The 25,577-nt window shown below is 38.6% G+C and overlaps 1 protein-coding gene across 5 annotated transcripts in view; it reads right to left on the bottom strand.

Moving 5' to 3' along the window:
- The window catches only part of OPHN1 (oligophrenin 1), a 635,000-nt gene that overhangs the window by 35,470 nt on the left and 573,953 nt on the right, over window positions 1-25,577 (bottom strand). For all 5 annotated transcript variants that reach the window (XM_061409853.1, XM_061409851.1, XM_061409855.1 and 2 more), the window contains one exon: window positions 14,725-14,872. In XM_061409853.1, the coding sequence (XP_061265837.1) occupies window positions 14,725-14,872 (148 nt within the window). The remainder of the gene's footprint in view (window positions 1-14,724; window positions 14,873-25,577) is intronic.

The raw sequence follows: 25,577 nt of genomic DNA, 5'->3' as shown, positions 1-25,577 counted from the left end.
TGTGAAAGAGGTAATACTGTGAAAGAGGCAATATTGAAGGATTGCAATAGATGGAAAAAGAGGGAAAGGGAATTTCAAAGAGAGAGCAACTTGAAAGAATGAAAGTTCAAGGTTTGTTTAAGAAAATGCAAAAGTAAATATTTAGTGTGGTTTGAGCATAGGAACCAATTTTAGATAAAAAGTGTGAGTAGTTGGAGAAGAGTTATTAAGGTAGGGTGGGGCTATATCATGAATGCCATGTTCAGGAATATGAGTTTTATCATTGGGCTGCAGAGGACCATGACTTTTTTTCCCAGAAAAGTGGCACTATCACATGTGTTTTTTGAATATGCCCTTAGGTTCATGACGAAGAGTAGACTGAACCAGAGAGACTGGAGGAGACTGGAGGTAGGGAGACCAAATGGGGGCTGCTGGATCTAAACTGGAGCAGCAGCAGCAGCAAAGAGAGACAGATTCAAGGGCTATTAAGGGAGTGGAACGCTCAGGGCTTAGATATGGAGGTGGGAGGGAGTCCATGATGATAGTGAAAGGACTCATTATAATACTATATATGAGGGGAATAACAAGTTTAGAGGTAAGATAATGAAATGCTACTGGGAAACAGTGGTGAGTAGAGGGATTTGTTCTTTCTCAGAACAATGTTCAAAGAGGTTATAGGGAGTACAATATTACAGTAGATAAATGAGCTCTGGAATAAGACGAATGCAAGTTGTTTTTCTGTAATTCATTAGCTGTGTGAATTAGGCAAACTACACACCCTCTCTAAGCCTCTAACGCTTGTTCTATGAGAAGTGATAAGGATTAAATGAATATGAATTCACACCCATTTAGGATGGCTAGAATTAAAAGATAACAAGATATGGAAACAACCTAAGTATCCATCAGTGGATGAACTTTGGTTGTTTCAGACTTAAAAAAGAAAGATCTAAAAAAAAAAAAAAAGAAAAAGAAAAATCTCCTGCCATTCATTTGCTATAATATGAATGAATCTAGAAGATATTATGCTAAGTGAAATAAGCCAGACAAATAAAGAAAAAAATTACATAACTTCATTTATATGTGGAATGCTTAAAAGTCAAATACTTAGAAGCAGAGAGCACAGTGGTTACCAGGAGCAAGAGGATAGAGAAAATAGGGAGATGTTGGCCAAAGGATACAGAGCTGTAGTTATATAGGATGAATAAGTATAGAAATTTAATGTATACCATAATGAGTATAGCTAACAATACTGCATTGAATAATGGAAATTTGCGAAGAGAGTGGATTTAAGGTACTGTCATTAAAATAAATAAATAAATAAATACATGTCTATTAGCTTGACTGTAATAATCAATTCACTAGGTATATGTGTATTAAATCATCACTTTGTGTAACTTGAACATATACAATTTTACTAAATCAAGACACAAAAGACAGTGCTGACGAAAATGCAGAGAAAATGGAATTGTCATACATTATTGGTGGGAAAGTAAAATGGTGCACCTGATTTTAAAAATAGCCTCAAAATGATTCCTCGAAGATAAAATATACAGTGATTGTATGACCCAGAAATCCCACTCCTATATATACACCAAGAATCACTGAAAACATACATCCACATAAAAAATCTGTGCATAAAGGTTCATAGCAGTATTATAGCAAAAAGTGGAAACAATCCAAGTATCCAGCAAATGATGAATGATAAACAAAATGTGTTATATCCATATAATACAATATTACTCATTCATAAAAGGGAATGAAGTATTGATACATACTTCATAATGGATGAACCTTGAAATCATTATCCTAAGAAGCCAGCCACAAAAAAGACCACAGATTGTATGATTCCATTTATACGAAATTTTCTCAGAATAGGCAATCCATAGAGACAGAAAGTAAATTAGTGATTATAAGGAATGAAGGAGGAGGGGAGTATTGGGAGGTACAAGGCGCTTTTTGGATGATGAAGATGTTCTGGAATTAGACTGTTGCACAAGCTTATGAATATACTAAATGCACTGACCTACCCTTGAAAAGGGTGAATTTTATGTCGTATGAATTATATCTCAGTTAAAAAAAAAAAAAAGGTATGGCTAGGGTAGGTGATCCCATTGGTGAACTTCTGGCATGAAGGCCTCATCACACAGAGGGGCAAATTAAGACCCAGAATAAGGAAATGATTAGCCCAAGTTATTCAGCAAGCTAGGAGCCAAGATGACATTTATCTCAGGTCTACCAACACCTAGTTCATTCATTTATTACACATATTTATTGAGGACATATGATATGCTGGATACTATGGGATACAGAGTGAAAATTTTCTGCTGGCATAGAAATTATATTTTCTGATGTGTATTTGGGGAGATTGTGAATAGACAAATAAGTGAGTTTATCCAATTAAAATGAGATTATGGAACAACAGGGTAAGCATTGAATGTTCCCTTCCACTTTTCCCTAAATGCTATATCATCTCCTAAGGAGGTGATCCCTTAAGCTGGGTGATCTTTTTCTCTTCATTATTCCCTCTACACCCACTCATTTATTCTACAAGTATTTACTGAACACATGCAATATATAGGAATTGTTCTAGAGGCTGGTGAAGAAAGTGGATCTGATATTCTATTGAGAAAGACAGACAATAAACATGCTGTTAAATATTAATGGCAGCAAGTGATATGAATAAAATAAAGCAGTTTAAAGGACAGACAGTAATGGAGGAGGAAAAAGATCTATTTAAATAAAGTACTCAGAGAAGGTCTCTATGAAGAGATGTCATTTAGCAGAGATCTGAATGAAGGAGTGAAACTGCAAAGTTTGGAGGAAGAATGTTTAGGACCAAGAAAACAGCAAATGAAAAGGCCCTTGGGTAAGTTTGACATCTATAAGAAACAGCAAAACCAGTGAGATCAGAGCAGAGAACAAAGGGTGCATAGAGATAGTGATGTTCATAAATGAGATAAAAAACGTATGTGCGGACCATATAATGCAAAATAAAATGTAAATTTTCTTCTAAAAATTAAGAGAAGTCACTGGAAATTTAGATCATAGGGAATGATATGATCTGATTTTCAGTTTTAAAAGATTGTATATCTTTCTGGCTGCTGCAGAGAACAAACTGTTGTCAGGCAAGAAGAAAAGTAAAGATAATAGTTTGGAAGCTCCTGTAGCCACTCAAGTAAAAGATGATGCTGGCTCAACTAGTAAGGTAGCAGTAGAAATTAGCAGGTTCAGCATATAATGTGCACATACAGCTAACAGGAATTGCTAATGAATTAGATATGAGGGAAAAAGCAAATAGTCAAGGATGATCCAAAAGTTTTTGACCTTACTAACTAGGTGACTGGTACTGTCAATTCATCTGGGCTGAATGAAACACAATCTGGAATCAAGGTTTCTGGGAGAAATATCAACAACCTCATATATGCAATGATATCACTCTAATGGCAGAAAGTGAAGAGGAAATAAAGAACCTCTCAATGAGGGTGAAAGAGGAGAGTGAAAAAGCTGGCTTAAAACTCAACATTCAAAAAACTAAGATCATGGCATCTTGTCCCATCACTTTATGGCAAATAGATGGAGAAAAATGGAAACAGTGGCAGATTTTATTTGGGGGGGCTCCAAAATCACTGCAGATGGTGGTGACTGCAGCCATGAAATTAAAAGATGCTTGCTCCTTGGAAGGAAAGCTATGACCAACCTAGACAGCATATTAAAAAGCAGAGACATCACTTTGCTGACGAAGTCCATATAGGCAAAGCTATGGCTTTTCCTGTAATCATGTATGGATGTGAGACTTGGACTGTAAAGAAGGTTGAGCACCAAAGACCTGATACTTTCAAGTTGTGGTGCTGGAGAAGAAGTCTTGAGAGTACCTTGGACTGCAAAGAGATTGGATATCAACCCTGAATATCCATTGAAAGGACTATTGTTGAAGCTGAAGCTCCAATATTTTGGCCACCTGATGGGAAGAGCTGACTCACTGGAAAAGAACCTGATGCTGGGAAAGACTGAAGAAAAAAGGAGAAGGGGGTGGCAGAGGATGAGATATTTAAGATAGTGTCACCAATTCAATGGACATGAATTTGAGCATACTCCAGAGACAGTGGAGGACAGAGGAACCTGGCATGCAACAGTCCATGGGGTCATGAAGAGTTGGGCATGACTTAGTGACTGAACAACAACAAAAACATTGCCAATTACTTAGATGAGGGAGACCAGAGGAAAACCAGATTGAGGAGGAATAGGCAATCTAGGGTATTTGTACATTTTAAATTGTAGATTTCCTTGAGTCATCTAAGGAGAACTGTTGCACAGTGAGTTTAAGATGGGAAAAAGGAAGATAATACTCCCAGATATACAAATTTGGATATCATCTTCATATTTAAAAGATATTTAAAGCTGTGAGACAATGCAATCATGCAGGAAACAAATATAGACAGAAAAAGCTGAATGAGAAAATCAAAACAAAACTCTGGGACCTTCCAACATGCAGAAATTGAGAAGAGAAGGAAAACCAAGAGGAGACTGAGATGGAATGCCTAGTGAGGTAGAAGGAGAGTTTGGTGTCCTAAAAGCAAAATGAATAAAATGTTTCAAGAAGGAAGAATTAGTAAACTGAAATGCTGCTCACAAGCTGAGTATGGTAAGAATAGTGGAATAGCACATGGAGATTGCTGGTTATCTTGACAAAAAATGGTTTCCACAGAGTACTGAGGAGAAAGGCCCATTTAGAACTGGTGCAGGTTCCATACTAACAATTACTCTACTCAATGGCATTTATTTGTTTATCTATCTATCATCTATTTCCATTTAGCCTATAAACTCCTTGAGGCCAGGGATGGTGTCTTAATTCCACCTAACACAGTACTTATTCAATCCATGTGAGCTGGTTTTCTCTCCAACTTTATTGGGATAAAATTGACAAACATTGTATATGTTTAAGGTATACGTATACATATGATATTTTGATATATGAATATATTGTTAAATGAGTACCACACTCAATCTAATTAACATATCAATCACCTCACATAGTTTCCATTTTTTATGTGTGATAAGAACAGTTAAGATCTACTCTTTTCATAAACTTCAAGTATACAATATAGTATTATTAACGACAATCACAGTGTTGTATCATATTTCCAGAATGTATTGATCCTGCACAACTGAACCTTTGTACTCTTTGATCAACACCTCCCCATTTCACTCTCTCCCAGGTTTCTGGCAACCACCATTCTATTCTCTGCTTCTATGAGTTTGACATTTTTAGATTTCACATATAAGTGAGAGCATGCAGCATTTGTCTTTTTGTCCTTGGTTCATTTCATTTAGCATAAAGTCCTTCAGGTTCATCCATGTCACAAATTACACACTTTCCTTCTTTTTATCTAAGCTAAATAATATTCCATTGTGTGTGTGTGTTTGTGTCTGTGTGTTTCTGGGTAAGTATCTGTGTACCTCTCACATTTTCTTTATCCATTCACCTGTTGATATTTCACTTTGATATTTCCATATCTTGGCTATTGTAAATAATGCTGCAATGAACATGACAGGGCAGATATCTTTTCGATATACTAATTTCATTTCCTTTGGATATATATTCAGAAATAGAATTACTGGTAGTGTTGTTTTTTAATTGACACACTTGGTAACTATTATTCTATGGGCAACCAAAAAGAAGTAGCATGATCACAAAATATGAAGAATTATTAGCAAGTGGCACGAGTGAAACAAACTGAGGGGAGAGGCAAACAACCAAGGAGAGCCACTTGGGTGTGGTTAAGGAGGGTCTTTTGGGGAGATGGCATTTATCTGGACCAGATCTCAGGACCTGGAGCATGAGAATGACCCAGTCATGTGAAGGTGCAGGGGAATGTGTCCAGCAAAGGGAATAGCAAGTGCAGAGGCCTGGATTATGAGGCATGCTAGAGGTCTTGAAAGAACCTGATATACCTGGAGGATAGGGATGATTTATGTATCAGTAGTTCATTCCTGTGTGTTATTGCTGAGTAGTACTCCATTGTATGTATATGTCACAATTGGTTTGTCATTTGTCAGTTAACAAACATTTAGGTTGTTTACAGCTTTTGGCTGGTATGTACAAAGCTGCTATAAATATTCAAATATTAGTCTTTATGAAGCCATGTTCGGACTTTTTTGTTTTTCTTTTTGGGTATGGGTCATGCTTTCTTGTTTTTTTTACATAGCTCATATTTTTTGTTGAAAACTGGACAGTTTAAGTAATATAGCATCTCTGGAAATCAGATTCTCTCTCCTACACAATTTGTTGTTGTTGCTATTTGTTTTAGTTATTGTTGTTAGTTTGTTTACTGACTTTTTCCACCCATTTCTGTTAAATCTTTATCATTTGTCGAGTGTGGACACCAAACACACTGCTTAGTTAGCTTTTTGGTTAGCTAACGATTAGGCAGAGATTACTTTAAAACACCAAGCACCAATATTACTCCAAGTCTTTGAAAAGGGGCTTTGTATGAATGTTTGAGCATACCTTGGACACTCAACCAGGCAGTTGACAAATTTATATGGTAGTTTATTTTTAATTTTTTGAGAAACCTACATACTGTTTTCCATAATAGCTGCACTAATTTGCATTACTACGAACAATATAAAGGGGTTCCCTTTTCTCCAAATTCTTCTCAACACTTACTATTTTTTGTCATTTTTTGGTAATAATCATCCTAATAGGTGTGAGGTGATATTTCATTGTTGTTTTGATTTGCATTTCCTTGGTGATAGTGATGTTGAGCAACTTTACATATATCTTTTAACCATTTATATGTCATGTTCTAAGAAATGTCTATTTAGGTACTTTGACCTTTAAAAATTGGGTTAATTCTTAAGTAGTATGAGTTCCTTATTTATTTTGGACATTAATTCCTTATTAGATATATGGTTTACAAATATCTTCATATAATTCTGTAGGTTGTCTCTTCACTTTCTTGATTGTTTCCTTTGCTGTGAAGAAGCTGTTTAGCATTCTGCAATCACATTTGTCTATTCTGCTTTCGTTGCTTGTACTTTTTGAGTTATATCCAAACAAATGACTGCCCAGATGAGACAATTCCAAGTAGCTTTCCCCCTACATTTTCTTCTGGTAGTTTTACAGCTATAGGTCTTACATTTATGTCTCTAATCCATTTTGAGTTGGTTTTTGTACACTGTGTGAGATAAGAACCCAGTTTCTCTGCATGTGGATATCGATTTCCCCCAATATCATGTATTGAAAAGACTATACTTTCCCATTGTGTAATCTTGACCCCATTGTCAAAGGTTAACTGACCATAAATGTGTGTACTTTTTCAAGGCTCATTATTCTATTTCATTGGTCTATATGTCTGCTTTTATGCCAGAACTATACTGTAGGTTACTATAGTTTCATATTATATTTATAATATATTTCACATTATATTTCATATTATATTATTTAAGAAAGTGTGGTATCTTCCAATTTGCTCTTCTTTTTCAACATTACTTTGCATATTTGGGGTCTTTTTCTTGAAGTTTATATAAAACATAACAGTCTGTTTGAAGCTAGCAAAGTAACATTGACTATATAAAATAACTACATTTTAATTTTCCTTACCCCTCCATTTTATGTTATTGATGTCATAATTTATAGATTTTTAGATTATGTATCCATTAATAAATTATTGTACATAAAGTAATTTTAAATACTTTTGTATTTTCACTTTCATACTACAGTTAAAAGTGATTTACACATCACTATTACAGTAGAATATTGTGAATTGGGTTATATTCTTATCTTTAAAATTTGGGTTTATACTTTCAGGTTTTCATATTGTTTACATCCATTAATTTCAACTTGAATACCTGTCATGGTCAACAAAAGAATCTGAGATGCAGTACTTGGATGCAATCTCAAAAACGACAGAATGATCTCTGTTTGTTTCTAAGGAAACCATTTAATATCACAGAATCCAAGTCTGCCCTGACCAGTAATGCTGAAGAAGCTGAAGTCGAATGGTTCTATGAAGACCTACAAGACCTTCTAGAACTAACACCCCAAAAAGAAGTCCTTTTCATTATAGTGGACTGGAATGCAAAAGTAGGAAGTCAAGAAATACCTGGAGTAGCAGGTAAATTTGGCTTTGGAGTAGAGAATGAAGCAGGGCAAAGGCTAATAGGTTTTGCCAAGAGAATGCACTGCTCATAGCAAACACCCTCTTCCAACAACAGAAAAGAAGACTCTACACGTGGACATAACCAGATGGCCAATACCAGAATCAGATTGATCATATTCTTTACAGGCAAAAATGGAGAAGTTCTATATAGTCAGCAAAACCAAGACTGGGAGCTGACTGTGGCTCAGATCATGAACTCCTTATTGCCAAATTCAGACTTAAATTGAAGAAAGTAGGGAAAACCACTAGATCATTCAGGTATGACCTAAATCAAATCGCTTAGAATTATACAATGGAAGTGAGAAATAGATTCAAAGGATTAGATCTGATAGACAGAGTGCCTGAAGAACTATGGACGGAGGTTTGTGACATTGTACAGGAGGCAGGGATCAAGACCATTTCCAAGTAAAAGAAATGCAAAAAGGCAAAATGGTTGTCTGAGGAGACCTTACAAATAGCTGTGAAAAGAAGAGAAATGAAAGGCAAAGGAGGAAAGGAAAGCTAAACCCATTTGAATGCAGAGTTCCAAAGAATACCAAGGTGACATAAGAAAGCCTTCCTCAGCAATCAATGCAAAGAAATAGAGGAAAACAACAGAATGTGAAATACTAGTGATCTCTTCAAGAAAATTAGAGATACCAAGGGAACATTTCATGCAAACATGGGCACAATAAAGGATAGAAATGATATGGACATAACAGAAGCAGAAGATATTAAGAAGAGGTGGCAAGAATACACAGAACTATACAAAAAGGTCTTCATGACCCAGATAATCATGATGGTGTGATCACTCACCTAGAGCCAGATATTCTGGAATGCAAAGTCAAGTGGGCCTTAGGAAGCATCACTACGAACAAACTTAGTGGAGGTGATGGAATTCCAGTTGAGCTATTTCAAATCCTAAAAGATGACACTGTGAAAGTGCTACACTCAATATGCCAGTAAATTTGGAAAACTCAGCAGTGGCCACAGGACTAGAAAAGGTCAGTTCTCATTCCAGTCTCAAAGAATGTGTGTGGTGTCTCAGTCGTGTCTGACTCTTTGTGACCCCATGGACTGTAGCCTACGAGGCTCCTCCATCCACGGAATTTTTCGGGCAAGAGTACTGGAGTGGGTTGCCCTTCCCATCTCCAGGGAATCTTCCTGACCCAGGGATCAAACCCAGGTCTCCTGCATTGCAGGCAGACGCTTTTACCCTCTAAGCCACCAGGGAAGCCCCAGTCCCAAAGAAAAGCAATGCCAAAGAATGCTCAAAGTAGTGCACAATTGCACTCATCTCATACTCTAGCAAAGTAATGCTCAAACTTCTACAAGCCAGCCTTCACAAATATGTGAGCCATGAACTTCCAGATGTTCAACCTGGATTTAGAAAAGGCAGAGGAACCAGAGAACAAATTGCCAACATCCGTTGGATCACTGAGAAAGTGAGAGAGTTCCAGAAAAACATCTATTTCTGCTTTGTTGGCTATGCCAAAGCCTTTGACTGTGTGGATCACAGCCAATTGTGGAACATTCTGAAAAACATGGGAATACCAGGCCAGTTGACCTGCATCCTGAGAAATCTGTATGCAGGTCAGGAAGCAACAGTTAGAACTGGACTTGGAAAAACAGACTCGTTCCAAATCAGGAAAGGAGTACATGAAGGCTGTATATTGTCACCCTGCTTATTTAATTTATATGCAGAGTACATCATGAGAAACACTGGGCTGGAAGAAGCACAAGCTGGAATCAAGATTGCCTGAAGAAATATCAATAACCTGAGATATGCAGATCAAACCACCCTTACGGCAAAATTGAAGAAGAACTAAAGAACCTCGTAATGAAAGTGAGGAGAGTGAAAAAGTTGGCTTAAAACTCAAAATTCAGAAGACTAAGATCATGGCATCTGGTCCCATCACTTCACAGCAAATAGATGGGGAAGCAATGGAAACAGTGACAGACTTTATTTGGGGGGGCTCCAAAATCACTGCAGATGGTGACTGCAGCCATGAAATTAAAAGACGCTTGCTCCTTGGAAGAAAACTTATGACCAACTTAGACAGCATGTTAAAAAGTAGAGGCATTACTTTCCCAACAAAGGTCTGTCTAGTCAAAGCTAAGGCTTTTCCAGTAGTCATGTATGGATATGAGAGTTGGAATATAAAGAAAGCTGAGCACCGAAGAATTGATGCTTTTGAACTGTGGTGTTGGAGAAGACTCTTGAGAGTCCCTGGGACTGCAAGGAGATCCAACCAGTCCATCCAAAAGGAAATCAGTCCTGAATATTTACTGGAGGCAAGGGCACCCCACTCCAGTACTCCTGCCTGGAAAACCCCATGGGTGGAGGAGCCTGGAAGGCTGCAGTCCATGGGGTCGCTGAGGGTCAGACATGACTGAGCGACTTCACTTTCACTTTTCACTTTCATGCACTGGAGAAGGAAATGGCAATCCACTCCAGGGTTCTTGCCTGGAGAATCCCAGGGACGGGGAGTCTGGTGGGCTGCCATCTATGGGGTCACACAGAGTCGGACACGACTGAAGTGACTTAGCAGTAGCAGCTGATGCTGAAGCTGAAACTCCAATACTTTGGCCACCTGATGCAGAGAACTGACTCATCTGAAAAGACCCTCATGCTGGGAGAGATTCAAGGCAGAAGGAGAAGGGGACGACAGAGGATGAGATAGTAGATGGCATCATCCACTCAATGGACATGAGTTTGAGTAAGCTCCAGGAGTTGGTGATGGATAGGGAGGCCTTGCGTGCTGTAGTCCATGGGATTGCAAAGAGTCAGACACAACTGAATGACTTAACTGAACTGGACTGACCCTCTTTTAGCATGTCTTACTGATTTATTTACTTATTTTATTGAAGTACAGTTGATTTACAATGTCATGTTAGTTTCAGATGTCCAGCACTGTGATTCAGTTACATATATTCTTTTTATTGGAATATAGTTCCTTTACACTTCTACATCAGTTTCTGCTGTACAGCAAAGTGAATCTGCCAAATGTTTACACATATCCCCTCTTTGTTAAAATTTCCTTCCTAGTTAGGTTACCACTAACCTAGTTAGGTTAGAGCAATGAGTGGAGTTCACTGTGCCATACAGCAGATTTTCATTAGTTACCTGTTTTACACATAGCAGTGTATGTATGTCAATCCCAGTCTCCCAATTCATCCTACTTCCCTTTTCCTCCTCCCATACATTTGTTCTATATGTCAGTGTCTTTATTTCTGTTCTGCAAAAAGATCAACTATACCATATTTCTAGATTCCGTGTATATGCATTAATATATGATATTTGTTTTTCCTTTTTGTCTTATTCTCTTCACCTTCAGCTTCCTGCCAGAGTTACTGGTCCCTTTTTTGATTCCTCTTTTCTTTTTTCACTTCTTTCAATCTATCCAGTTTCAAGGACAGTTTTCTTTTCTTTTAGTTGTCCACAGTCTTCCACTAGTGTTTAGCAGGTGCTCTGTGAGAATCACTATATTTGTATATGTATTCCTGATGTACTTGTGAAGAGACATGAATTCTGCATCCTTTTATTCCACCATCTTGACTCTTCTCTCCCTCTCTCTCTCTCTCTCTCTCTATATATATATATATATATATATATATACATATATATACACTTTTTAAAGATTCTTTTCCCTTATAGCTTATATAAAAGACGGAGTGCACTTTCTTGTGTTATACAGTAGGTCCTTACTGGCTATCTATTTTTTATATATTTTAATTAAAGGATAATTACAACATTTTGATTTTTTGGCCATACATCAACATATTATCTATTTTATATACAGTAATGTGTATGTGTTAATCCCAACATCCTAATTTATCCCTCCTCCACTTTCCCCTTTGGTTATCATAGGTTTGTTTTCTATGTCTGTGGGTCTATTTCTGTTTTGTAATTATGTTCATTTGCATCTGTTTCTTTTTTGAGATTTTACATATAAGCAAATTTCATATGACATTTGTCTTTCCCTGTCTGGCTTACTTCACTTAGTATGCTATCTTTTAATATTTCTTTTGAACCAAGTCTATTGGTGATCAATTCCTTCAGGTTTGTTTGTCTGGAAAAGTTTTATCTCTCCTCATTTCTGAAGGATTACTTTGTCTAATATGGTATTCCTGATTGGAAGTTATTTCCTTTCAGTACCATGAAGATATCATCCCAATTTCTCCTGGCCTTCAAGGTTTTAGATGAGGAATCTGCTCATAGTATTATCGGAGTTTCCTTTTATTTGATGATTTGCTTTTCTCATGGTATATTCAAAATTCTCTTCGTCTTGGAATTTTGAGAATTTTATACAAATCTTTCTGGCTAAAATCTCTTTATGTTTACTTTATTTGCATTTCTTTGGGCTTCAAGGATCCAGGTTTTCATTTCCTCCTCCAGATTTAGGAATTTTTCCATCATTATTTCTTTAAATAAGCTTTGTGCCCCTTTTACTTTCTGTGCTCCTTCTGAGACTTCCTCCCATATGTGTATATTGGTTTGTATATGGTGTCCCATAAGTCTCTTTTATAATCTTTTTTCCTTTTTTTCCTCTGGGTAATTTTAAGTGACCTGTCTTTGAATGCAGTGATTCTTTCTTCTCCTCAGTTCCAGAATTTTTTTTTTGGTTCTTTTTTATGATTTCCATGACTTTCTTGAACTTCTCGTGCATCATTTTCCTGATTTTGTTTAGTTGTCTGAGTTCTCTTGTAGCTCACTAAGCTTCTTTAAGATGGTTATTTGGAATTCCTTTTTGGACAGTTCATAGATATCCATTTCATTAGGACCAGTTCATGGTGCCTTATTTTGTTCCTTTGGTGGTGTCATGTTTCCCTGATTAATCCTCACCCTAGTGGCCTTTTGGAGAAGGCAATGGCACCCCACTCCAGTACTCTTGCCTGGAAAATCCCATGGGTGGAGGAGCCTGGTGGGATCCAGTCCATGGGGTTGCAAAGAGTCAGACACGACTGAGCGACTTCACTTTGACTTTTCACTTTCATGCTTTGGAGGAGGAAATGGCAACCCACTCCAGTATTCTTGCCTGGAGAATCCCAGGAATGGGGGAGCCTGGTGGGCTGCCATCTATGGGGTCGCACAGAGTCAGACACGACTGAAGCGACTTAGCAGCAGCAGCAGCAGTGGCCTTTAGTTGGTGTTTCCCTATTTGAAGAACTAGGCACATCTTCCAGAGAAGGCAATGGCACCCCACTCCAGTACTCTTGCCTGGAAAATCCCATGGACAGAGGAGCCTGGAAGGCTGCAGTCCATGGGGTCGCTGAGGTTGGACATGACTGAGCGACTTCACTTTCACTTTTCACTTTCATGCACTGGAGAAGGAAATGGCAACCCACTCCAGTATTCTTGCCTGGAGAATCCCAGGGACGGGGAAGCCTGGTGGGCTGCCATGTATGGGGTCGCACAGAATCGGACACGACTGAAGCGACTTAGCAGTAGCAGCAGCAGGCACATCTTCCAGTCTTTATAGATTGGCTTTGGTGAGGAAAGCCTTTTATCCATCAGCACAACCAGAACACCTGGCAGGCTCCACAGGTGAGCTTGCTGCTGGAGTTCTTGAGTAGGCTGATCTGGTGCCTGGGTCAGTGAATGGGCAAGCTTTCAGCCTGGATCTGCAGGAGATCAGCCTGGATCTTGAAGCCTAGGCCCAGGGGGCTAGCCTGGCACTGAGACAGACCTGGAGGCTTTGTCCACAGAAGACTGGACTAGAAGCTGAGCTGTGGTTACATCCTGGTGATTAGAGCTACAGGGCCAGCTTGGCATGTGTTGGCCCTGGATTCTGGGTCTTTAGGGGCAGGCTTAGAGCCTGAGACTGCATGGAATGGCCTAGTACTGGGGCAGGTCTAGGGCCTAGCTTGGTAGAGGCTGGCCTGGAGTCTGGAAAACTGGGGGATGAGTTGGTGCTTGGGTTTACTGGGATGGGCCTGGTGCTGCAGTCCAAGGTAATGTTGATTGCTCCCTTCACTCTCCTTTCTCCATGTGGAGGGGATCCTTCCCTGGACTACATAATGTGAGCTTTGGGGAAGGGTGACATACTATGAAAGTGTCATTTCTAGCATCTGCAATGCACTTTTTCTTATTTCTGTACTCCACCCAGGTATTCTTATCTGTCATATGGATTCTATAGCTCTCATTGAAGGAATTTTCTTGCATAGATAGTTGTTGGAATTCATTCATGTTACTGTGAAGGGACAAGCACTAGAAACTCCTATTAAGCCATCAGTCCCCTGGGTTAGCAGAATTTTATTTAAAATCTCAGAATATTCAGAAAACACATTGCTCACCTATTTCAATGTATTGAGGTACAGATTTAAGAACACCTTGTATCTTCCACTGCTCTGCTAAGGGAAAATGATGTTACAGATTCATCTGTAAATTGATTAGGACGGGTTCATCTCTGTTCTATCCACTACCAAATGACTAATTCACTCTTTGGGCACAAATTTTACAAACCTTGACTTGCCTGGCTCAGGATGCAGAAAAAGTCTACCTTTACATGGAAAAAAATGATTATGCCTCCACTTCTGCTTTTCAATATACTTTTTATCTCCAGTCACTATTAAGAAGATAAGGGTAAACTTTAATACTGACCTTCACTTTCATCCAGGGAAGAAGTATAGAAAACTGTCCTTTCCCGCAGCAAGCGCTTTGAAATTGTAATTGGTTTGTGTCTTCTTGCTGTTACTCGAGGTGGAGGCACTGGGGGTGCAGTACTTTCCTCAGGTGGACCTGAATAGATCTGTAGATGGGGAGTATTTCCAGAAAACAATTAGAAAGATCAACTTTTTGTATTCCTAATGCTAACTGCCAGTTGATGTCCATCAGCATTACACCTAGTGTCTGCCATAGAAATTCTAATATTACTAAAGGAATTGGGGATATTTTCTTAAACACTCTAACCACCAGCAAGTAGAGATTTCCCACCATGTTTGAGGTGCAGGACCTGGGATTTCTCAGTGTAGAGGAAAGAATGCAGACAAAAATGGCAACATCAGGAGTGTACTCTTCTATATATTAGATGGGATTGCTGCATGACACATATTCACTGAACAAAACCAATTAAATTATTATTTTAAAAACTGTGCAACATCAGTCCTGAATTTTCCACTTACTGCCTGGGAAACTGTAAAAAAGCTTTTCCCAACAAAAACTGTAAAAAAGGTTTCCAAGCAAAACTCATTAAAAATTCACCTCCCATCTCTGAGCCTTAGCTTCTTCATCTGTAAATTGCAGGGAGCACCACCTATCACAGGATGTGTTGAGAACCAAGTGGAAAGGTAGTCAAAGTACATTGTATGGGTAGAGGTAGGGTGTGAAGAATGATTAAAAACACCCACATGCATTCAATATTTCTGAAAAGATACCAAGAAACTGATTACATTGTTTGCACAAGACAGGAATAATGAGTGGCTCAGGGAAGGATGGAGGAAACTTATTTTTCACTCCTATATCATTTTGATCTTTAAAATTTTTCAAACCATGTATGCATTACTTATTCAAAAGAGAAAGGACAAAAACAAAGTTCCTTGAAGTTATGATAATTGCTGGATAAGTGAGGGAGGAGCTGTGATTAGAATTTGTATATAGTGTCTCATATGTACTTAAGGATCTTCCTATCCCTGAGGAGAATGACCTTTTGGCCAGAGTGAACACAATTTAGAAAGACACACATATGTGATGATGGAGGAAGGAAACTGGTTCCATTGCAATAATAAAATCAATCCCAATGATTTGTGCAAAATAATGTCATAGCCCAACATTCTATCAGGCAAAAATCAACATAATTTGCATAGACACAGAACTTACATGATTGGGAACACAAGGCAAGCCTGTGTGAAAGCTGCACAATGATAGAGAACAAAGTAATAAGAATCATAAGGCAGTACATGTTTCAGTAGCTCATGGAATAGGGAAAAAAGAATATGACATAGTAGCAAGCAGATGAGCTTTGAGGCCATATACTTTTAGGTCATATTTCTGGTGTCATCATTAGTAATAATATTCTAAATAGCTACCATTTTGTGAGCATCTTAAGCAGATGTAGTAGTTGTTACAAATATCCCTTGTTATTTATCAAGTGCACCAGGGACTTTGCACTGAATGTTTCATCCACCTGGAGTGCGCTTCTTCCAGGTAACCATATCCATAGCTTGTGATCTTGATTTCAGTAGTATTAGTGATCAAATACACTCCTCTCAGTGAGTCCTTGTAGATAAATGTATCAAAATTTTGACATGCTTCCCTCTGCTGTGCTTTCTATCCCCCATCTCTATTTAACTTATTTTCTTATCACTTTCTAACACTGCTGTTGTTGTTCAGTTGCTAAGTCATGTCCAACTCTTTGCAGCCCCATAGACTGCAGCACGCCAGGCTTCCCTGTCCTCCACTATCTCCTGAAGTTTGCTCGAGTTCATGTACATTGAGTCGGTGATGCTATCTAACCATCTCATCATCTGCCTCCCACTTCTCCTTTTGCCTTCAATCTTTTCCAGCATCAGGGTCTTTTAACACCATATATTGTACTTATTTAGCTTTTGGTTATCTGCCTCTCCACTTGATTGTATACTATACTAATATATATCATCATGTTCACTGTTGTATCTCCAGCAGTTAGAAGAGTGACTAGAATTGCTGGGCCAAAAAACACATTTAAAATTCTGATATAAAAGACCAAATTGTCCTCTGAAAATAACATGACAGCCACTTTCCCTTCCAGCCAAAATAGGGTAAAAGGGCCTAGATTTATATCATCAGCATGGAACAATTAAAAAGCTTGAAAAAATGTAATAATGATTCTGATCATTATTAGGGCATTTTAAATCTGGCAATGAAGGACAGTGATCCATGAGAGAGGAAAAATAAATGAAGTGAACTCCATGATTGTCCCAGCATAAAGCCTGGAAAGATTCTTAAGGCCATACTACAAGACAAGGAACCCAGAAGAGCCCAGCAGTCTCCATAAGCTGAAGACACTGAGTTGTAAGTATGAGAAGAGCAAGGAAGTGAGAGTTTTCAGGGCAGAGTACCTGTGCAGACAGAAGATCTGCACAGAGAACTCTGGAGATCTTCAGGCGTCCTCTTTAAGAATTTAGCTGCATACTGATTAATACATATGTGTAAGGCAAGAACCACAGGACAAAATTAAAGGGAAACACAGTGGCTGGAAGAGTTCCTGTTCTCACCAGCCACAGTGAACTACTAAATAATTCACAGAGCACTGAGTAGAGTACACAGACAAGTTTTGCCTCATTCACGAAGAAAAATTAACATGACTAAATACTATTCTTTTTCTGCTTAAGGTTAAAGGAAATACTTGTAAATATCAAGCTGTATTTGGGTAACAACTGCACCCCAGAAAGAGCTCAAGAATATTACCTATAGTGATTAAAAAATAGCCAGAATTCAAGAAGGTAAAATTAATGTCTTGTGTCTGACAAAAAATTATCAGAAATAAATTATTCATAGCTATTTCTTTTTAAACTTTTTATATTTGTATTTAAGTATAGCTGATTAACAATGCTGTGATAGTTTCAGCTGGATATCAAAGGAACTCAACCAGACATATACATGTATCCATTCTCCCTCAAACTCCCCAATGCTGCTAAGTCACTTCAGTCGTGTCTGACTCTGTGCGACCACATAGACAGCCTCCTACCAGGCTCCCCTATCCCTGGGATTCTCCAGGCAAGAACACTGGAGTGGGTTGCCATTTCCTTCTCCAATGCATGAAAGTGAAAAGTGAAAGTGAAGTCACTCAGTCGTGTCAGACTCTTAGCGACCCCATGGACTGCAGCCTACCAGGCTCCTCCATCCATGGGAGTTTCCAGGCAAGAGTACTCGAGTGGGGTGACATTTGTATTTTATTTCTTTTTCTTGCTCAATTGCTCTGGCTAGGACTGAAATACTGTACTGAATAGGAGTGGTTACAATAAATATTCTTATCTTGTTCCTGATCTTAGCAACAGTTGTCTACCTTGCCAGTCAATCCTAAAGAAAGTCAGTCCTGAGTATTCATTGGAAGGACTGATGCTGAAACTCCAATACTTTGGCCACCTGATGCAAAGAGCTGACTCATTTGCAAAGACCCTGATGATGGGAAAGACTGAAGTCAGGAGGAGAAGGGGACGACAGAGGATGAGATGGTAGGATGGCATCACCGATTCAATGGACATGAGTGTGAGCAATCTCCAGGAGTTGATGATGAACAGGGAAGCCTGGCATGCTGCAGTTCATGGGGTCACAAAGAGTTGGACATGACTGAGAGACTGAACTGAACTGATGATGTTAGCTGTGGGCTTTTCCTATATGGTCTTAGTAATGTTGAGGTCTGTTCTTTCCATACCAAACTTATTGAGCGTATTTATCACAAAAGGATATTGAATTTTGGCAAATGTATGTTATACATCTACTGAGAATTTTATTTTTCATTCTATTAATGTGGTATATCACATTTATTGATTTTCTTATGTTGAAGCATCCTTGCATCCCAGGGATGAATTCCACTTGATAATAGTCTATGATTCTTTTAAAGTGCTATTCAATTAAGTATGCTAGTGTTTTGCAGAGAATTTATGCTTTCTGTATTGTTGGCCTGTGGTATGTTGGTCTGTGGCCTATAGCTTTCTTTTCCTCCTTCTTTTCCCATCCTCCTCTTCCTTCTTTTTTTTAGAGAGTCCTAAACTGGCTTTGGCATCATGGCAATGTTGGCCTCAAAAATGAGTTTGGGAGTGTTCTCTCTCTTTCAACGTTTTTAATTGAGAATAATTGACATTAATTCTTCTTTTAATGTTTGGTAGAATTCATCAATGAAAAAATCTGGACCTGAGCTTTTCTTCTTTGGAACATTTCTGAATACTGATTCAAGCTCTTCACTCACTATTTGTTCAGATTTTCTATTTCTTCATGATTCAGTCTCACTAGGTTATGTATTTCTAGGAACTTATCAATCTTTCTAGGTTATCCAATTTGTTGGCATAGGTTTATTTATAGTAGTCTCTTACTATCCTTTTTATTTCTGTAGTGTAATCTTTGTTTATTTCTGATTTTACGTATTCAGGTCTTCTCTCTTTCTTAGTCTAGTTAAAGGTTTTCAGTTTTATTTATCTTTTTAAATACTCAATGTAATTTCATTTATCTTTTTTATTGGTTTCCTGTTCTCTATTTCATTGATTTCTCTCTTTTTTGCTCTGATCTTTGTTATTTCCTTCCTTGTGCAAACCTTGGGCTGAGTTTGTTCTTTTACCAATTGTTTGAGATGTTAAGTTAGGTTATTTGTGATCTTTCTTTTGTCTTAATGTAAATGTAGTATAATGTAATATAATGTAAATGTAGTGTAATGTAGTGTTTTGTAAAAGTCCCCTCTTAGAATTGCCTTTTCTGCATTTCATAAGTTTTGATTGGTTGTTTTTCTATTGTCATGTATTTTTTGAATTTTTTGATTTCTTGCTTGACCCTTTGGTTGTTCAAAAGTGCGTTTTCTACATCATATTTGAAAATTTTTTGTTTTCTTCCAGTTATTGATTTCTAGTTTCATACCACTGTGACCAGAAAATACTTGATAAGATTTCAATCTTCATATATTTGCTTATTTTATGACCTAACATTATCTATCCTAGAGAAAGTTCCATGTCCACTTGAGAAGAATGAGTATTCTGTTGTTGGTGGGTAAAATGTTCTGTATATGTCATTCAAGTTCATTTGGTCTAAGAATTGATGCTTTTGAACTGTGGTGTTGGAGAAGACTCTTGAGAGTCCCTTGGACTGCAAGAAGATCCAACCAGTCCATCCTAAAGGAGATCAGTCCTGGGTGTTCTTTGGAAGGACTGATGCTGAAGCTGAAACTCCAATACTTTGGCCACCTCATGCAAAGAGTTGACTCACTGGAAAAGACTCTGATGCTGGGAGGGATTTGGGGCAAGAGGAGAAGGGGATGACAGAGGATGAGATGGCTGGATGGCATCACTGACTCGATGGACGTGAGTCTGGGTGAACTCCGGGAGTTGGTGATGGACAGGGAGGCCTGGTGTGCTGTGATTCATGGGTCGCAAAGAGTTGGACAAGACTGAGCAACTGAACTGAACTGAACTTGATGAATAGACCATATTATCATTAAATTATGACCTTCTTCATCCCCTTAAATCAGTTTTTGATTTAAAGTTTATTTTGTCTGATATAAGTATCCCTGCTTTCATTTGGGTTCCATTTGCAGGAAATAACTTTTCCAACCCTTAACTTTGAGCCAATGTGTGTCCTTAAATTTGAAGTGTTTCTTTTAGGCAGCATACTGTAGGGTCCTATTTTTAATCCATTCAGCCCCTCTGCCTTTTGATTAGATAATTTAATTCATTTACATTCAAATTAATTATTGATAGGCAAGGAGTTATTAATTCCATCTTAATTATTTTCTGGCTATTTTGAAATTCCCTTCTTTCCTCATCACTTGTCTTTATTTTTGTGAATTTATCATTTTCTGTAATGTCATGCTTTGATTTCCTTCTCTCTATGTTTTGTTTTGGAGAAGGAAATGGCAGCCCACTCTTCTTGCCTGGAAAATCCCATGGATGGAGGAGCCTGGTAGGCTGCAGTCCATGGGGTTGCTAAGAGTTGGATACGACTGAGCGACTTCACTTTCACTTTCATGCATTGGAGAAGGAAATGGCAACCCACTCCAGTGTTCTTGCCTGGAGAATCCAAGGGACGGGGGAGCCTGGTGGGCTGCCCTCTGTGGGGTCACACAGAGTTGGACATGACTGAAGTGACTTAGCAGTAGCAGTATCTTTTGTTTATCTACTTAGGTTTTTGCATTTATGGTTACTATGAGGCTTATATAAACAAAACTATAGATATAAAATTCTATTTAAAGCTAATAACAGCTTATCATTGTCATATACCAAGACCCTACCATTTTACATCTCCCTCTATATTTTATGTTTTTGACATCACAACTTACCCAATTTTATACTGTATATCCATTAACAAATTACTGTAGCTAAGTTATCATTAATATATTTGTCCTTTAACCTTTATATTAGAGTTATATAATTAACACACTGCCATATTGCAGTATGAGAGTATTCTGAATTTGACAACATATTTATCTTATCAGTAGGTTTTATTGCTAATTGCTAAGTCACTTCAGTCGTGTCCGACTCTGTGTGACCCCATAGATGGCAGCCCACCAGGCTTCCCCGTTCCTGAGATTCTCCAGGCAAGAACACTGGAGTGGGTTGCCATTTCCTTCTCCAATGCATGAAAGTGAAAAGTGAAAGTGAAGTCACTCAGTCATGTCTGACCCTCAGCGACCCCATGGACTGCAGCCTTCCAGTCTTCATCCATGGGATTTTCCAGGCAAGAGTACTGGAGTGGGGTGCCATTGCCTTCTCCGCAGTAGGTTTTATACTTTCATATATTTTGCATTACTAACTAGTATCCTTTCATTTTAGCTTGAAGAACTCCTTTCAGTATTCTCAATAGGCAGGGCTAGTGTGGACAAACTCCCTCAGCTTTAATTTTTGGTAAAGTCTTTATCTTTCCTTCATTTCTGAAAGATGACTTTGCTGGGTAAAATATTCATGGTTGGAAGTTTTTGGGTTTTTTTTTTCAGCATTTTGCATATACCATCCAACTCTCTTCTGGTCTGCAAGGGGTCTGCTGAGAAATCTTTTGATAGCTGTATATGTAAGGGTATTTTTTTTTTCTCTCTTGCTGCTTTTAACATTCTGTCTTTGATTTTAAACTGTTTCATTATAATGTGTCTTGGAAAAGATTGTTTGGGGTTGACATTTTGAGATAACTGTTGGCTTCATAAATTTACCCCTAGGTTTAAATTCTCAGGCATTACTTCTTTAAAAAGTTTTCTCTCATTCTTCTCCTTCTGGGACTTCTGAGACTCCAACTATTCATAAATTGTTTCTTTTAATGGACCCCATAATTCACATTTGGAGAAGGCTATGGCACCCCACTCCAGTACTCTTGCCTGGAAAGTCCCATGGATGGAGGAGCATGGTAGGCTGCAGTCCATGGGGTTGCTAAGGGTCAGACATGACTGAGTGACTTCACTTTCACTTTTCACTTTCATGCATTGGAGAAGGAAATGGCAACCCACTGCAATATTCTTGCCTGGAGAATCCCAGGGACAGGGGAGCCTGGTGAGCTGCCGTCTGTGGGGTTGCACAGAGTTGGACACGACTGAAGTGACTTAGCAGCAGCAGCATAATTCACATAGACTATACTCATTCTTTTTCATTCTTTTTTCTTTTTGCTACCGTGAATATTGTTATTGTTGTTCAGTCCCTCAGTCATGTCCAACTCTTTGCAACCCCATGGACTGCAGCATGCCAGGCTTCCCTGTCCTTCACTATCTCCCTGAGTTTGCCCAAACTCATGTCCATTGAGTTGATGATGCCATCCAACTATGTCATCCTCTCTCGTCCCCTTCTCCTCCTGCCCACAATCTTTCCCAACATCAGGGTTTTTTCCAGTGAGTTGGCTCTTTGCATCATGTGGCCAAAATATTGGAGCTTCAACTTCAGCCTCAGTCCTTCCAGGGAATATTCAGGTTTTATTTCCTTTAGGATTTACTGGTTTTATCTTCTTGCTGTTCAAAGGATTCTCAAGAGTCTTCTTCAGCACAGCTCAAAAGCATCAATTCTTCAGCACTCAGCCCTCTTTATGGTCCAACTCTCACACCCGCACATAAATATTGGAAAAGCCATAGCTTTGACTATACAGACCTATGTTGGTAAAGTGATATATCTGCTTTTTAATATGCTATCCAGGTTTGTCATAGCTTTTCTTCCAAGGAGCAAGCATCTTTTAATTTAATTCCATGGCTGCAGTGATTTTTGGATCCAAAGAAAATAAAGTCTGTCACCATTTCCACTTTTTCCCCATCTAGGCTCCCATGAATAGATGATCTCAAATAACCTGTCTTCTAATTCACTAACTCTTTCTTCTTTTGGATAGAGTATAATACTGAAGCTCTCTATTGTATTCTTCAGTCCAGTCATTGTTCTTTGATCCCTAGGATTTCTGTTTTGTTTTTGTTTTTTAATAATTTCTGTTTGTTGAACTTGTTTTGTTCATGCCTTGTGTCCCTAATTTCATTTAGTTGTTTATCTTTGTTTTCTTATAGTTCACTCAATATCTTTTTTTAATTAAAGTATAGTTGATTTACAATATTATACTAGTTTCAAGTATACAACATAGTGATTCAATATTTTTATAGATTATACTCTAAAGTAATTATGATATTGACTATATTCTCTGTGCTATATAATATATCCTTGTAGCTTATTTATTTCATATAAAGTATACATACATATATCTTAATCTCCTGCCCCATACTGCTCTCCTCTCTTTCCCTCATCACAATGATAACCATTTTTGTTCTCTATATCTGAGTCTTTTTCTGTTCTATTTTATTCAATTGTTTTAGCTTTTATATTCCACATATAAGTGGTAACATATACTATTTGTTTTTGTCTGACATTTCACTTAGGATAATACTTTCTAAATTATTCATGTTGTTGCAAATGGCAAAATTTTCCTTATTTTTTATGGCTGATAGTCCACACACAGCTGCTTTATTCATCAGCAATGGATACTTAGGTTGCTTTCATATCTTGGCTATTGTAAATAATGCTATGATGAATATTGGGATATATATATATCTTTTCAAATTAATGTTTTCATTTCTTTCAGATATATACCCAGGAGTGGATTTGCTGAATCATATGGTAATCTTATTTTTAGTTTTTAGGGAACATCCACACTGACTTCCATATTGGCTGCACCACCTTGCATTCCCACTAGCAATGTACTAGGGTTCTTCCCTTTTCTTCACATTCTTATCCTGAGATTCTAGGTGGGCCATCTGGTGGTGTCTGGGGGAGACTTGCTGCTTGAGTTCTTTGGAAGTCAAATTTGGTGCCTTGGTCATCAGGTAGGCAAGCTTGGTGTTTGGATCCACTAGGGCAAGCCTGGTGCCTGGGTCCAAGTGTATGGACTGGGGCTTGGATTCACTGGAATAGGCCTAACACTTGAGTTTTGCAGTGATAGGCTTATGATTTGGGTTCATGTGAATGAATCTGGATCTGGGTCCATGAGGGCTGACCAAGATAAGGAATCACTAGGGTGGGCCTACAATCTGGGTCCACAGGGACTATTCTGGTGCTGGATGGGCCAGGAGCTTGATTTCATAGGAAATGGGCTAGAACCTAGGGCAATGGGATTAGTCTGCCCTTGGGGCACACTGGGAGCCTAGGGCCATGGAAGACAGCCTGTCATCTGGGGCCTCAAGGGCCAGCCTAGAGATTAAGTCTAAGGGGTTCAGCTTGTTTCTGGTGCAGGCCAGGAGTCTGGTTCTCTGGAAGCCAGCCTATAAGCTGAGGCCATAAGTGCTTGTCTGGCACTGAGGTTGGCCAGAAGCTTGGGTCCACAGGAGCCTGTCTGGACCCTGAGCCATAGGAGCAATCCTGGCATTGTGGGTGCCTCAGTCTATGTGAGCTGGTCTAGAGGTTAGGTCTGTGGGAGCTGATCCATTCTGGAATGGTCCAGGAATCTGCATTCACAGGAATCCACTAGAAGCCTGGTGACAGAGCTGGCTGACAGTGGGGTCAGCCAGGAACCTGGGTTTGTGTGAGCTCACATATGTCTTGGGAGCTGTCTGGGGATATAGGTGCTGGGCAATGTTGAGTGTTTTGAGAGCTTGAATTTGCAGGAACCTTCTGGTAGCATGGTGCTGCAGGAGCTATCTTGGACTTTGGGAAATGCCTGGGGCCACAGAAGCTGGTGGATAACAGCATGGGGCAAGGGCCTGGGTTTGCCTAATACCACTGGGAGCCTGGGGCCATGAGAGACATCTGACTGCATGAGTTGGTCTGATGCTGAGGTGGGCTGGTACTGGGGTTTAACAGTGAAATCAAGTGCTCACTTCATTCTCCTCTCCCAAGAAGACTGTCATTCTCCACACTGGGCTGCATCATGGGAGAGGAATGAAAGACAGTAACTCTATCTTTCTTCCTCATTGTGTCTTCTTATTTCTTTGCTTCACCAGGTGTTATAATCCCTCACCTGGATTCCTTATATATATATAAAATTGCTCACTCAATACTCACATCTGGATATCCCAGAGGCATCTCAACTTCAACATTTCTACAATTAAACTATTTATTTTCTTTTATTGTTTATTTCTTAAAACAATGCTAATGTCCAAGCCAGAAATCTGGGTATTGTTATCCTACCATCTTCCCTCTCTCTCACATCCCATATCCATTTAGTCACCAAGTTCCATCAGTTATACTTCCTTAATATCTCTCTAATCTATTCTCTCTGTTCAATACCACTGCCTCAGTTCAGAGTTTCATCATGTCTCTCTAATATTACTACAGTGGTCTTCTAACTATTCTCTGTGCCTCATGTCACTCTTTTATTCAATCTGCCTA

The sequence above is a fragment of the Bos javanicus genome, chromosome X, assembly GCF_032452875.1.
Source record: "Bos javanicus breed banteng chromosome X, ARS-OSU_banteng_1.0, whole genome shotgun sequence".
Lineage (NCBI taxonomy): Eukaryota > Metazoa > Chordata > Mammalia > Artiodactyla > Bovidae > Bos > Bos javanicus.
The sequence above is the reverse complement of the archived record's forward strand: the minus strand, read 5'-3'. Positions and strand labels throughout refer to the sequence as shown.